The 16,787-nt window shown below is 40.6% G+C and overlaps 1 protein-coding gene across 3 annotated transcripts in view; it reads right to left on the bottom strand.

Moving 5' to 3' along the window:
• The window catches only part of ROCK2 (Rho associated coiled-coil containing protein kinase 2), a 653,542-nt gene that overhangs the window by 453,007 nt on the left and 183,748 nt on the right, over positions 1–16,787 (bottom strand). For all 3 annotated transcript variants that reach the window (XM_053709676.1, XM_053709677.1, XM_053709678.1), the window contains exons 3-4: positions 6,525–6,625; positions 4,228–4,365 (exon numbers count right to left, since the gene is read on the bottom strand). In XM_053709676.1, the coding sequence (XP_053565651.1) occupies positions 4,228–4,365; positions 6,525–6,625 (239 nt within the window). The remainder of the gene's footprint in view (positions 1–4,227; positions 4,366–6,524; positions 6,626–16,787) is intronic.

The raw sequence follows: 16,787 nt of genomic DNA, 5'->3' as shown, positions 1-16,787 counted from the left end.
ATAAGACAGTTTCAGGAATGGGAAAAAAATGCCAAACATCAAGCTTCTAGCAACCAGAAGCAAATGAAAAATGAGACTGAAATAATGTGGAGACAAAAGCGACGCCCATATTTTTTGGCGCCAAAAAAGACGCCCACATTATTTGGCGCCTAAATGCTTTTTGCGCCAAAAATGACGCAACATCCGGAACGCCGACATTTTTGGCGCAAAATAACGTCAAAAAAATGACGCAACTTCCGGCGACACGTATGACGCCGGAAACGGAAATGAATTTTTGCGCCAAAAAAGTCCGCGCCAAAAATGACGCAATAAAATGAAGCATTTTCAGCCCCCGCGAGCCTAACAGCCCACAGGGAAAAAGTCAAATTTTTGAGGTAAGAAAAAATATGATAATTAAAGCATAATCCCAAATATGAAACTGACTGTCTGGAAATAAGGAAAGTTGAACATTCTGAGTCAAGGCAAATAAATGTTTGAATACATATATTTAGAACTTTATAAATAAAGTGCCCAACCATAGCTTAGAGTGTCACAGAAAATAAGACTTACTTACCCCAGGACACTCATCTACATGTTTGTAGAAAGCCAAACCAGTACTGAAACGAGAATCAGTAGAGGAAATGGTAAATATAAGAGTATATCGTCGATCTGAAAAGGGAGGTAAGAGATGAATCTCTACGACCGATAACAGAGAACCTTATGAAATAGACCCCGTAGAAGGAGATCACTGCATTCAATAGGCAATACTCTCCTCACATCCCTCTGACATTCACTGCACGCTGAGAGGAAAACCGGGCTCCAACTTGCTGCGGAGCGCATATCAACGTAGAATCTAGCACAAACTTACTTCACCACCTCCCTTGGAGGCAAAGTTTGTAAAACTGATTTGTGGGTGTGGTGAGGGGTGTATTTATAGGCATTTTAAGGTTTGGGAAACTTTGCCCCTCCTGGTAGGAATGTATATCCCATACGTCACTAGCTCATGGACTCTTGTTAATTACATGAAAGAAAGGCACCTTTATACCGCCAATTGCCGGGGCACTCACCACCTCCTAGGACCTGGACTACAGAAACCACTACGTTTCCTGCGCCATAGATCAACAGAGAAGGATAGACACATCCAGTCATGTGGAATGCCTGGCAGGACCGCCCCTGCACTAGGGAATAACGCGCCAAAAATGGCCGCGCAAGATTCCCGCAAATAACGTGAAAGCTCCACACATTGCCAGAGCCTCATCTCGCACATAACGCAGCAATGACACAATAAGCAATATCATGTATAAACCCCCCTGTTCAATAATCCCCCTTCCAGGAATATTAACTCTTGATTCTGTAAAGATAAAAAGGCGCCACACTGTGACCCTGTCTTCTGTGTTATCATTATTAATAAAAAAAAATGAAACGATCTTACCAGAATCTACTCCGTGGAACAGGAACACGGCCCTTCAAGTGTGACAGGTTAGTAGCCTTGCTCCTGACATGGACTTGAGTGTAGAAAGCAGGCAGCGAAACTCGTCAACGCTGATTGCTTATGGAGCTGTTAATATGAGTCGGGATGGTTTCGCAGAAAGACTCTGCCTGCATCTCCGGACTCTAACTTTCGCCCAGGCTCTCACTGAGAGGCTGACAGGACTACTTAAAACTCCAGTCCCAATGCGAAGCGTACTACCCTCCATAAGAGACTACTCCAAAACTCTGGCACTCCTCTGCCATCCTCCTGTGACAAAAGGCAAAGAATGACTGGGGGATGAGGGAAGTGGGGGAGGTATTTAAGCCTTTGGCTGGGGTGTCTTTGTCGTCTCCTGGTGGCCAGGTTCTTAATTCCCAATAGTAATGAATGAAGCCATGGACTCTCCTCCCCTTTAGATGGAAATTGGGTTTAGTATCCCTTTAATTTATGCATTAAAATGTGAGTGTTTTTTGTGCAGATAATCTTATATGAAAAAATATGGTATATTTAACAGGATGCTAAAGGACAACCCAATAATGAGTAATAAGTCTAAAAAACATACAGAGATTAGAGGTCTAAAAACAGATTAAAATAAAACTATCAAAAATGTAGCACCAGAACATACATGAAACAACACAATTTCCAAATGATTTTGTATTAACTATAACAAGCCAATACAATTCTGTAGGTGTTCAGACATATTGTGCATAATCTTGGTAATAACCCAGTAACTGGGTGTATATAGTAAAACAGCACATTTATGAACTCGCCTAGTAATCAACATTGCATTTAAAGGACCACCCAGTGCAGTAGAATTGCATAATTAACAAGTCCATAATAAAAAGACAATGATTTAACACCTACTCTGAATTTCAAAAAAGCAGTCTATTTTTTTTTTTTCTGACAAATGTATTTTCTCTCCCATTATCCGGCCCTTGTACCATGTGACAGAGATCAGCTAAGCACAGACTTGCATATGTATACCCTGTGAGCTTGTGCACATGCTCAGTAAAACCTTGTTCCCCAGAAAGTGTAAATATAAAAAGACTGTGCAAAATATGATAGCGGAAGTAAATTAGAAAGTGTCTTAAACCTGCATGCTCCATCTGAGTCATAAAAATTTATTTTGAGTTGTGTCCCTTTAATATTTAGGATCTCTACACTTTATACAGCATACTTAACTGCTTAAAACTTTATTTTATTTTTTTATTTTTTAAAGGCAATTACAAATCAGGGATATAAAAGTGCAAAATCAAAATGCTATATTATAGCATTTATTATTGCTTCCATATAATTATGTGTTTAACCCCCCCAGAGCAGCAATACACTATTGGGACTAAGCAAAACACATCTGATGAGCCAATAACGAGGCAAATGTTTAGTCTCAATCCCCAGCTAGCTACCAGTAGTGCATTGCTGCTGCTGAAGATATATACTTATGCTTTTCATAATTGTAAAGTAATTTATACACCTGTCTTAAAATTACATTCTCTATCTGAATTATTGAAGTTTATTTGGATTTTCCTATGCCTTTCAGGGACTTTAAAACTAAAAAATATCAAGTGATATATATATTAAAAATGTTGTTATATAACAAAAGATTAAAAAGGAACCTTAAACCTAAAATATGAGAGAGAATTCAATTTTAATGCAAGTAAATTTTAAGTTGTTTATCTAATTTACTTAGTTCTCTTGGTATCCTTAGTTAAAAAGCATACCTAGGTATGCTCAGAAGCTGGGAGCTTACTGCTGATTGGTGGTTGCACATATATGCCTCTTGTGATTGGTTTAACCAACGTTCTCAGCTAGCTCACATAAGTGCAATGCTGACCCATTAAAAAAAAAAAAAGCAAGAGAATGAAGCCAATTTAATAACAGAAGCATAATGGAAAGTTGTTTAAAATCACATTTTATCTGAATGATAAAAGAAAAAATAAATTACATTTCATGTCCCTTTAAGCTAATGCTGCTTTAAAATGATTTTGAAATGAACAGAAGGTGCATTTTAAAGGGACACTAAACTTACAAAACAATGTTATATAATTCTGCACATAGGGCAGAATTATATATTATCATCTTAGCGGCAGCTTTCTAAATCAAAAGCATAGCAAGATTTTTTATTCCGAAGTTGAATTTACCTGGTCTCCGCTCCAGGCTCTACTAAGCGGATCTTGTTTTTCAAAAGCGTTTTGCGGGCGCACTGTCTAGTCACAGCATGCCTGATTGCACCATTGAACTGAATGTAGCTCACTCCCGCTCTGGTCTGGTAGCGAGCTACATTCAGTTCAATGGTGTGATCGGACGCGTTGTGACCAGACAGTGTGCACTTGAAAGGCTTTTGAAAAACAAGACCCGCTTAGTAGAGCCCGGAGCAAAGACAAGGTAACATTTTTATTTACTGTCCTTTAAAAATGTTGCCTTTTAGAAAGAAGAAGAAAAAAAAACTCTAAAGTTATAAATGGGTTAGGTTTTAAAAATATCTGTGCTTGGAAATAATTAACTGGATTGAAGCTGACTCATATGTGCTCCAGCAGACGGACAATGTAGGTCTTATCTCGTCTCCCTCAAGGAAAGCTAAGCACACAGCAACATTGTTTTGCTTATACTATGGAACCACCTTTTTGTGCAATGTAATAGATATAACATAATTTAGATTCAATTTTATATAAAAAAAAACATTATATATATATATATATATATTTATTATTTTTTTTTCTTTCTTTTTTCCAAAAATTTACTCAAACACAAGGAACAAGTGCATCAAAATAGATTCTTACCTGGACTACCCAAGGACTATTTGCAAAGGCCATGATATCTCGTTCTTCCCAAAAAAAGGCAGAGTCAGATCTTTTGATCATTTCAAATTTGCTAAGTAGTTTCATTGCATATACTTTTTGTGAGTTCTTATGGCGAACCTAGTAGAAAGAGGGGGGGAAACTTAGCTTTCGGCAAATTGTTCTTGAATAAGTTAGTGCATAATTTATGAAACACCGAATACCTTGACATTAAAAATGTATATGAATCTATGGATTTAAACCTTCAACCTTAATCCAGTTTATATAAGAATATGAGCAATTATTAATTAAACCTGAGTTATCTCAATTCTAATTTGCAGCAGGTATGGTCAACTGGTGGCCCATGACACGTAAACTGTATGGCCCTCTACACTACTATAGCCCTCAGTGGAAAAAAGAATGCATGTCATCATTTGTGTGGTATTCGAAAGAGGAACAAAAATGTCGATGGGGGGGGGGGGGGGGGTTTGTTGTTTTTTTTTGGGGGGGAGTGTGCACCAGAGAGCCCTCTGGAGTGTAGAAGAGCAGACAGAGAACCCTGCAACCTTCATTAAACTTGCCCCATGACAATGAATATTTTCTGGAGATATATTATTAGTGTGTCCAATAGCCATAAAATTTATACGCAGCTATAAAAGGCTTCTAAAATATTGATCTGTGGCCCCTATGTGTTTTTGATGGTCATCCCTGATTTACAGTATATTTAAAGGGACACTGAATCCAATTTTTTTCTTTCCTGATTCAGATAGAGCATGCAATTTTAAGCAACTTTCTAATTTACTCCTATTATGAATGTCTCTTCGTTCTCTTGCTATCTTTATTCGAAAAAGAATGCATCTAAGCCTCTTTTTTGGTTCAGACCTCTGGACAGCACTTGTTTATTTATGGATGAATTTATCCACCAATCAGCAAGAACAACCCAGGTTGTTCACCAAAAATGGGCTGGCATCTAAACTTACATTCTTGCATTTCAAATAAAGATACCAAGAGAATGAAGAAAATTTGACAATAGGAGTAAATTAGAAAGTTGCTTAAAATTTCATGCTCTATCTGAATCACAAAAGAATTTTTTTGGGTTCAGTGTCCCTTTAATATCGATCTCTCAAAGGCCAAAAACATTTATTAAATACTAAAAATAATTAATTTTCACCAAACCATTTTATTTCTTATTCTTATTTTTTTTATTCAGATAATCTCAACTTCCAATTTCAACCCAAAAACAATTACACCTCAATGAAGGAAATGGGGGCCCTATCCTTTTTGTAAATGACATTGAGTCTTTACCCTTGCTTAATTTAATAATGAATAATAATAAATACAATAAGTGTTAGGAATAGAACACACATTGCTCCTATCACGACTGCATTCCCCCTGAGCTCTAGTGAAAAGGGTAGTAGTGAGCCTTATGTTTGTTTCTTTCCCTTTTTTATTATTCTAATGTTAACATTAACTGGATTTTACTTAAACTGTTTCTCCCACTTTCCATGTATATCACAAAAGGGTTAATCTTTGCTTGTTGCAGTGGGTAATAAAGTTAATCATTGGTCTCTATTACTTGCAGAACAGTTATGATCATTTTGCTGTTTGCCACCAACACCAAGGAGTATAGGAGGGATGGGGAACCTTGGCCCTTCAGATGTTTCAGAACTATATTTCCCATGATGCTCAACTGGACTTCAGAATGCCTAAGCATCATGGTTAATGTAGTTCTGAAACATCAGGAGTGCCAAGGTTCCCCATCCCTGGGGTATAGTAATGGCTCAGATGTAAAATATATGAAGGTAGATGTGGAGAAGGATCTAGGGTGGGATTTGGTTTTGAGGAGGGGCATTACCATTAACCCAAAGGCCAAATCCTGCTCATGTTGCAATCTAACACCACCCCTGGATCACTGGTGGTGGAGCCATGAAATAAAAAAGCATTCTCCCCAGGACCAGCTGATTTTACTAGCCAACCGGCAAAAATGTAAGCCAATATTAAACTAAAAGTAGCTAATATTACATGTTTTCAATGCTTGTTGCACAAAATATCATTAAAGCAATTTATATTAAATCACGCAATAAATGTGTGCTTTGGATAGCTTACTTAACATTTATAAATAACAGAAAATGTTGCAATGCCCCCACTCAGCTACATCATAATGCCATTGTGAATGATTAGACAATATCATGCCATTAGGATGCCAGGACTGGATACCAATTAGCATCAATAAAATTTGTAATTCGGAGCTCAATAAACTGACTTTTGACAAATATCTAATATGTTTTAATTTTCATTACCAATTGGACTTCCCCAAAGGCTCCTCTTCCAATGACTTTCACAACATCATAGTCTTCAGCTTTCATTTGCAGCTGACGAACGTCAGCCACAACTTTTGCATCTAAAAAAATAATAATTAGAAAACAAATAAATTTTCTTTAGTAAATGTAGTTACAGTTTACTAAATATCAAAATTTAGCTTAGGTTTAACAATTTATTTTTATTATTTTCTACATTTTTTTTTTACAGAAATAAAATTAAGATGCAGATTCACAGAGCAAATTAGAGGGAATGTATATAGTCATCAGTTATAGGACCAGGATTTATCTATCTAAATGCAATATTTTAGTTTGGTTTAGACTTATTATATAGCACTTTTTAAAGCAAAACAGAAATAGAATAGTGAATGATTTCTTCTACCAGCTGCTAAGGGGTTAATGCTGGGACTACAGGGGTAACCAAATGTTTTAACTTTGATCAGCTTTATCATAGCTATATCTGCTTTAAATGGAATACTTGGTCTCTGTATTTCACACTGGCCAATATTTTATGGCCGAGCACCCAGCATGGGGGAGATTTAGTTATGAGAAGCGACTCCAGCTTTTTCACTCGCTGTGTAATAACGCCATAGCCAGCAATATTAAAAAACAGAATTTATGTTTACCTGATAAATTACTTTCTCCAACGGTGTGTCCGGTCCACGGCGTCATCCTTACTTGTGGGATATTCTCTTCCCCAACAGGAAATGGCAAAGAGCCCAGCAAAGCTGGTCACATGATCCCTCCTAGGCTCCGCCTACCCCAGTCATTCGACCGACGTTAAGGAGGAATATTTGCATAGGAGAAACCATATGATACCGTGGTGACTGTAGTTAAAGAAAATAAATTATCAGACCTGATTAAAAAACCAGGGCGGGCCGTGGACCGGACACACCGTTGGAGAAAGTAATTTATCAGGTAAACATAAATTCTGTTTTCTCCAACATAGGTGTGTCCGGTCCACGGCGTCATCCTTACTTGTGGGAACCAATACCAAAGCTTTAGGACACGGATGAAGGGAGGGAGCAAATCAGGTCACCTAAATGGAAGGCACCACGGCTTGCAAAACCTTTCTCCCAAAAATAGCCTCAGAAGAAGCAAAAGTATCAAACTTGTAAAATTTGGTAAAAGTGTGCAGTGAAGACCAAGTCGCTGCCCTACATATCTGATCAACAGAAGCCTCGTTCTTGAAGGCCCATGTGGAAGCCACAGCCCTAGTGGAAGGAGCTGTGATCCTTTCAGGAGGCTGCCGTCCGGCAGTCTCGTAAGCCAATCTGATGATGCTTTTAATCCAAAAAGAGAGAGAGGTAGAAGTTGCTTTTTGACCTCTCCTTTTACCAGAATAAACAACAAACAAGGAAGATGTTTGTCTAAAATCCTTTGTAGCATCTAAATAGAATTTTAGAGCGCGAACAACATCCAAATTGTGCAACAAACGTTCCTTCTTCGAAACTGGTTTCGGACACAGAGAAGGCACGACTATCTCCTGGTTAATGTTTTTGTTAGAAACAACTTTTGGAAGAAAACCAGGTTAGTACGTAAAACCACCTTATCTGCATGGAACACCAGATAAGGAGGAGAACACTGCAGAGCAGATAATTCTGAAACTCTTCTAGCAGAAGAAATTGCAACCAAAAACAAAACTTTCCAAGATAATAACTTAATATCAACGGAATGTAAGGGTTCAAACGGAACCCCCTGAAGAACTGAAAGAACTAAGTTGAGACTCCAAGGAGGAGTCAAAGGTTTGTAAACAGGCTTGATTCTAACCAGAGCCTGAAAAAAGGCTTGAACATCTGGCACAGCTGCCAGCTTTTTGTGAAGTAACACAGACAAGGCAGAAATCTGTCCCATCAAGGAACTTGTAGATAATCCTTTTTCCAATCCTTCTCGAAGGAAGGATAGACTCTTAGGAATCTTAACCTTGTCCCAAGGGAATCCTTTAGATTCACACCAACAGATATATTTTTTCCAAATTTTGTGGAAAATTTTTCTAGATACAGGCTTTCTGGCCTGAACAAGAGTATCAATAACAGAATCTGAGAACCCTCGCTTTGATAAGATCAAGCGTTCAATCTCCAAGCAGTCAGCTGGAGTGGGACCAGATTCGGATGTTCGAACGGACCTTGAACAAGAAGGTCTCGTCTCAAAAGGTAGCTTCCATGGTGGAGCCGATGACATATTCACCAGATCTGCATACCAAGTCCTGCGTGGCCACGCAGGAGCTATCAAGATCATCGACGCCCTCTCCTGATTGATCCTGGCTACCAGCCTGGGGATGAGAGGAAACGGCGGGAATACATAGGCTAGTTTGAAGGTCCAAGGTGCTACTAGTGCATCTACTAGAGTCGCCTTGGGATCCCTGGATCTGGACCCGTAGCAAGGAACCTTGAAGTTCTGACGAGAGGCCATCAGATCCATGTCTGGAATGCCCCACAGTTGAGTGATTTGGGCAAAGATTTCCGGATGGAGTTCCCACTCCCCCGGATGCAATGTCTGACGACTCAGAAAATCCGCTTCCCAATTTTCCACTCCTGGGATGTGGATTGCAGACAGGTGGCAGGAGCGAGTCTCCGCCCATTGAATGATTCTGGTCACTTCTTCCATCGCCAGGGAACTCCTTGTTCCCCCCTGATGGTTGATGTACGCAACAGTCGTCATGTTGTCTGATTGAAACCGTATGAACTTGGCCCTCGCTAGCTGAGGCCAAGCCTTGAGAGCATTGAATATCGCTCTCAGTTCCAGAATATTTATCGGTAGAAGAGATTCTTCCCGAGACCAAAGACCCTGAGCTTTCAGGGATCCCCAGACCGCGCCCCAGCCCATCAGACTGGCGTCGGTCGTGACAATGACCCACTCTGGTCTGCGGGAGGTCACCCCTTGTGACAGGTTGTCCAGGGACAGCCACCAACGGAGTGAGTCTCTGGTCCTCTGATTTACTTGTATCTTCGGAGACAAGTCTGTATAGTCCCCATTCCACTGACTGAGCATACACAGTTGTAATGGTCTTAGATGAATGCGCGCAAAAGGAACTATGTCCATTGCCGCTACCATCAAACCTATCACTTCCATGCACTGCGCTATGGAAGGAAGAGGAACGGAATGAAGTATCCGACAAGAGTTTAGAAGTTTTGTTTTTCTGGTCTCTGTCAGAAAAATCCTCATTTCTAAGGAGTCTATTATTGTTCCCAAGAAGGGAACTCTTGTCGACGGAGATAGAGAACTCTTTTCCACGTTCACTTTCCATCCGTGAGATCTGAGAAAGGCCAGGACTATGTCCGTGTGAGCCTTTGCTTGAGGAAGGGACGACGCTTGAATCAGAATGTCGTCCAAGTAAGGTACTACAGCAATGCCCCTTGGTCTTAGCACCGCCAGAAGGGACCCTAGTACCTTTGAGAAAATCCTTGGAGCAGTGGCTAATCCGAAAGGAAGCGCCACGAACTGGTAATGCTTGTCCAGGAATGCGAACCTTAGGAACCGATGATGTTCCTTGTGGACAGGAATATGTAGATACGCATCCTTTAAATCCACCGTGGTCAAGAATTGACCTTCCTGGATGGAAGGATTGTTCGAATGGTTTCCATTTTGGACGATGGAACCTTGAGAAACTTGTTTAGGATCTTGAGATCTAAGATTGGTCTGAACGTTCCCTCTTTTTTGGGAACTACGAACAGATTGGAGTAGAACCCCATCCCTCGTTCTCTTAATGGAACAGGATGAATCACTTCCAGAAGATAACCTTGGGAGACTATTTCTAGCGCCCAAGGATCCAGAACATCTCTTGCCCAAGCCTGAGTGAAGAGAGAGAGTCTGCCCCCCACCAAATCCGGTCCCGGATCGGGGGCCCGCATCTCATGCTGTCTTGGGAGCAGTGGCAGGTTTCTTGGCCTGCTTTCCTTTGTTCCAGCCTTGCATAGGTCTCCAGGCTGGATTGGCTTGAGAAGTATTACCCTCCTGCTTAGAGGACGTAGCACTTGGGGCTGGTCCGTTTCTGCGAAAGGGACGAAAATTAGGTTTATTTTTGGCCTTGAAAGACCTATCCTGAGGAAGGGCGTGGCCCTTGCCCCCAGTGATATCAGAGATAATCTCTTTCAAGTCAGGGCCAAACAGTGTTTTCCCCTTGAAAGGAATGTCAAGCAATTTGTTCTTGGAAGACGCATCCGCTGACCAAGATTTTAACCAAAGCGCTCTGCGCGCCACAATAGCAAACCCAGAATTTTTCGCCGCTAACCTAGCCAATTGCAAGGTGGCGTCTAGGGTGAAAGAATTAGCCAATTTAAGAGCACGAATTCTGTCCATAATCTCCTCATAAGAAGAAGAATTACTAATAATCGCCTCTTCTAGCTCATCGAACCAGAAACACGCGGCTGTAGTGACAGGGACAATGCATGCAATTGGTTGTAGAAGGTAAGCTTGCTGAACAAACATCTTTTTTAGCAAACCTTCTAATTTTTTATCCATAGGATCTTGGAAAGCACAACTATCTTCTATGGGTATAGTGGCGCGCTTGTTTAGAGTAGAAACCGCCCCCTCGACCTTGGGGACTGTCTGCCATAAGTCCTTTCTGGGGTCGACTATAGGAAACAATTTTTTAAATATGGGGGGAGGTACGAAAGGTATACCGGGCCTGTCCCATTCTTTATTAACAATGTATGCCACCCGCTTGGATATAGGAAAAGCTTCGGGGGGCCCCGGGGCCTCTAGGAACTTGTCCATTTTACATAGTGTTTCTGGAATGACCAGATAATCACAATCATCCAAATTGGATAACACCTCCTTAAGCAGAGCGCGGAGATGTTCCAACTTAAATTTAAAAGTAATCACATCAGGTTCAGCTTGTTGAGAAATTTTTCCTGAATCTGAAATTTCTCCCTCAGACAAAACCTCCCTGGCCCCCTCAGACTGGTGTAGGGGCCCTTCAGAAACAATATCATCAGCGTCCTCATGCTCTTCAGTATTTTCTAAAACAGAGCAGTCGCGCTTTCGCTGATAAGTGGGCATATTGGCTAAAATGTTTTTGATAGAATTATCCATTACAGCCGTTAATTGTTGCATAGTAAGGAGTATTGGCGCGCTAGATGTACTAGGGGCCTCCTGTATGGGCAAGACTGGTGTAGACGAAGGAGGGTATGATGCAGTACCATGCTTACTCCCCTCACTTGAGGAATCATCTTGGGCATCATTTTTACTAAATTTTTTATGACATAAATCACATCTATTTAAATGAGAAGGAACCTTGGCTTCCCCACAGTCAGAACACAATCTATCTGGTAGTTCAGACATGTTAAACAGGCATAAACTTGATAACAAAGCACAAAAAACGTTTTAAAATAAAACCGTTACTGTCACTTTAAATTTTAAACTGAACACACTTTATTACTGCAATTGCGAAAAAGTATGAAGGAATTGTTCAAAATTCACCAAAATTTCACCACAGTGTCTTAAAGCCTTAAAAGTATTGCACACCAAATTTGGAAGCTTTAACCCTTAAAATAACGGAACCGGAGCCGTTTTTATATTTAACCCCTTTACAGTCCCTGGAATCTGCTTTGCTGAGACCCAACCAAGCCCAAAGGGGAATACGATACCAAATGATGCCTTCAGAAAGACTCTTCTATGTATCAGAGCTCCACACACATGCAGCTGCATGCCATGCTGTTCTCAAAAACAAGTGCGCCATACCGGCGCGAAAATGAGGCTCTGACTATGATTAGGGAAAGCCCCTATAGAATAAAGTGTCTAAAACAGTGCCTGCCGATATTATTTTACAAAAAATACCCAGATTAAATGATTCCTCAAGGCTAAATATGTGTAAATATGATCGATTTAGCCCAGAAAATGTCTACAGTCTTAATAAACCCTTGTGAAGCCCTTATTTACTGTCTGAATAAAAATGGCTTACCGGATCCCATAGGGAAAATGACAGCTTCCAGCATTACATCGTCTTGTTAGAATGTGTCATACCTCAAGCAGCAAAAGACTGCTCACTGTTCCCCCAACTGAAGTTAATTCCTCTCAACAGTCCTGTGTGGAACAGCCATGGATTTTAGTAACGGTTGCTAAAATCATTTTCCTCATACAAACAGAAATCTTCATCTCTTTTCTGTTTCAGAGTAAATAGTACATACCAGCACTATTTTAAAATAACAAACTCTTGATTGAATAATAAAAACTACAGTTAAACACTAAAAAACTCTAAGCCATCTCCGTGGAGATGTTGCCTGTACAACGGCAAAGAGAATGACTGGGGTAGGCGGAGCCTAGGAGGGATCATGTGACCAGCTTTGCTGGGCTCTTTGCCATTTCCTGTTGGGGAAGAGAATATCCCACAAGTAAGGATGACGCCGTGGACCGGACACACCTATGTTGGAGAAAAAGACCAGAACTCCAGACAATATTATAATTATCTATAAACACACGGGCGGTGGACAAAACAGGTATTCAATACATCCAAATATGCCTAGGTAAGGGTGGATGGTAATTGGTGTATGGATTGGCAAGAATAATTCTATGACAATTTTTCTTCATGTAGTGAACATACAGTATGCAACTGGGATATTTGTTCGTTTCCCTAGAGCCAGTAACTGCAATATGTACTAAAAAAAGACCACTGTGAGATATTGTAACCTAAGCAGTATTCAAATAACCCCTGGGGTGGGTCATGTGACCTGGATTAGGAATACAAAATAGGGCTTGATTTTAGCACATTAGACTTCTACTTATACAGCAAGAACTATAAAACCTGAAAGGATTATAGGGAGTTTCCACAGACACCATTTCACTTTATGGTCTCTGTGTATCTTAATTATTTTTTATCTTTGTAACTATTTTTCAACTGTGTGTCTAGTGTCTATTTTTAATTACATTTTTTATATAAATATACTATCTAATATTATATATTTATTTTCCTTTTTATGCAATGTGAACCTTTTTCATATTAAAACATACATTTAACCAGATCTTTCTTTGAGCTCTAGCAACTGAATTCCCGGCTCCCTTAAAGGAGCAGTGTACTGTAAAATTGATTTATCCTTAAAGGGACAGTCTAGTCCAAAAAAAAAAAAACTTTCATGATTCAGATAGGGCAGGTAATTTTAAACAATTTTCCAATTTACTTGTATCACCAATTTTTCTTTGTTCTCTTGGTATTCTTAGTTGAAAGCTTAACCTAGGAGGTTCATATGCTAATTTCTTAGACCTTGAAGGCCGCCTCTTAAAGGGACACTATACCCAAACATTTTCTTTCATGATTAAGGTAGAGAATACAATTTTAAACAACATTCCAATTTACTTCTATTACCTAACTTGCTTCATTCTTTAGATATACTTTAATGAAGAAATAGCAATGCACACCGTGAACCAATCACAGGAGGCATCTATGTGCAGCTACCAATCAGCAGCTACTAAGCATATCTAGATATGCTTTTCAGCAAAGAATATCAAGAAAATGAAACAAATTAGATAATAGAAGTAAATTAGAAAGTTGTTTATAATTGTATGCTCTTTCTATATCATGAAAGAAAAAATGTGGGTTTCATGTCCCTTTAAGAATGCATTTTAACAGGTTTTTCACCACTAGAGGGAGTTAGTTCATGTTTTTCATATAGATAACAATGTGCGCGTGCACGTGAAGTTACCTGGGAGCCATCACTGATTGGCTAAACTGCAAGCCTGTCAAAGAACTGAAATAAAGGGGCAGTCTGCAGAGGCTTAGATACAAGATAATCACAGAGGTAAAAAATATATAAATATAACTGTGTTGGTTATGCAAAACTAGGGAATGGGTAAAAAAGGGATTATCTATCTTTTAAAACAATAACAATTCTGGTGTAGACTGTCCCTTTAATGTGTTTACAATGACTTTATATACCAACTGCAGAGTTTTAAATGTACGGGAAATTGCACATTTGGGTATCAGGTTGCATATGTTACTGCTAATTGAAACTGCAACCCAATTAAATGCTGAACAGAGCCCCTTATATTTTCTGTCTATTTACACAAAACCTCCATATCTTCATTTTTATGGTTTACTCAAAGGCCAATACTTAAAGAAAACAATAGAAAAACTTTATTATGCTTACCTGATGTCCACAGCTGCATTCATTACTTTTGGGGATTCAGAACCTGGCCACCAGGAGGAGGCAAAGACACCCTAGCCAAAGGCTTAAATACTCCTCCCACTTCCCTCATTCCCCAGTCATTCTGCTGAGGAACAAGGAACAGTAGAAGAAATACCAGGGTGAAAAGGTGCCAGAAGAACAAAAATAACAGACGCCCCACAGAAAAAATACAGGCGGGGAGCTGTGGACTCTCTCCATTTGAAGAAAAGAAAATTATCAGGTAAGCATCATTTATGTTTTTCTTCATAAATGGAAAGAGTCCACAGCTGCATTCATTACTTTTGGGAAAACAATACCCAAGCTATAGAGGACACTGAATGCAAAAACGGGAAGGTACAAGAGGCGGCCTATTCTGAGGGCACCAGACCTGAAAACCCCTACCCAACAAAATCCTGCATCGTCCAAAGCCGAGAACAACTTTGAAAAAAAGGAAAAGGCCCAAGGACACTGACCCGCAGATAGTCCACAGCCTTGCTAGAGACCGCAGGAACTAGACTCGACTGAATCAACAGCCTCCAAGGGACACACCATCGCCCAGCAGTCGGTCTCCAAACAACACACCCCTTACTAAAGAAAGGGAACAAACTACCGTATTCTAACACGAAGAAAAGGAACGGAGAAAACATGATTATACTTGTAATGCGTGGCTAATCCCCCTTAAGGGATTCAAGGCGCTGCTCATTTTATCAACCTCGAAAAGGAGGAAAGGCTGGGGAGACGTCGCCGAGGATTGAACTTGCAACCCTCGGTTTGCTACAGTGCAGAGTAGCCACAGTGCATTAGTATGCTGAGCTAGCTTCCAGCAAGCATAAGGAACTCCAGAAAAAAAAAAAAAAAAAAAAAAAGGGCACAAACAGAGCAAAAAAAACAGAAACTGGGTCAGGCTAACAGAGACCCAACCAGTCTATTCAGAAACGAAACCTTGTGCAGCAAGCTCAGATAGGTCTGACAAACAACACCTGAAGCAAAAACACTGCACGCTGCAGTCATCTAAAAATGACTCTGAAACTTAAATACTTGCAGGGCAAGCAGAAGCAGCTGAAGACAGGATCCTTCAGATTGCTAAGTATCCACTAACCCGCGGATAACGTCACAGGCTATCTAAGCACCGCCCATCCTTCCCATAAATCTTGAACATGGAGAAAGGAGAAACCTCAAGAGGCTTACCGTACCTCGAATGCTCCGAGGACGAATTTAGCAGAGCAACAGATCTCAGATCCTGCTCCAACAACGGACCAGCCCAAGCGACAGACATGTCTGATACAGAGGGGGGACAGAAAGACCCCAACCACAAGCCCCCAGAGAATGGAAAGAAAAAAGGGGACTCACCCACCCCAACAGAGCTCGGGTGCCAACCCAATCCACTCCTCCAAAATAAGGCACTCCCCCAAGGAGAACCCCCTGGGACCTGGAACAGAGAAAAGAGCAATAGATTCATAGGAAGACCTGTCACAGCTCTCTTAGAAAGTCTTTACGTAGAGAGATCAAATTCCATCAGGTGGAACAGAGCCCACAGAGCAGCAGCTGCTGCCCCTTACAGAAATAAGCCACCTGATCCAACCTCCTACACACAGAGCAGGACAAAGACCCTCCAGAGAGAGGAAACACCAGCTAATAAGGAAGACAAACTATCCCCTCAAAATGAAGGGGCACAGATAAGATCAGCATACATGTCCACAAGACATGAATAGTATGATCAAAACACAAACCGAATTAAAAATCATCCAGACACCACTGTTGACCAAACAGAGAAAAAACTCCCCCTAGAGGAGCACACTCCGTCCAAACAACAAATCAGGCCTTAAAGTTTATAACCATTACCCGAAGGTGGATGTGAACTCTAGCCTTCCTGTTAGCAAGCCTAAAGAGCTAGCCCCTATGTCGCAACATAGGGTCCCAAAAAAAAAAAGAGTGTCTTTCCGAACCAGTCCACAGGATAATAAGTCTCCAGACATCCAAGAAGGATCCAAGACAAGAACCCTGGACCTGGGACCCAGAATTGCCCTAGAACGACACCCTCAGGGTACACAAGATAACCCCGTCTGAAGCAATCAGACCTCACAGGGGATGAGAGCCGGGAAACCCGGAGAACGGGTAAAGGACTCACTCGTAATTCCCAGCCCAA

The sequence above is a fragment of the Bombina bombina genome, chromosome 4 (genome assembly GCF_027579735.1).
Source record: "Bombina bombina isolate aBomBom1 chromosome 4, aBomBom1.pri, whole genome shotgun sequence".
Lineage (NCBI taxonomy): Eukaryota > Metazoa > Chordata > Amphibia > Anura > Bombinatoridae > Bombina > Bombina bombina.
This window is presented reverse-complemented; position numbering and strand designations above follow the sequence as displayed.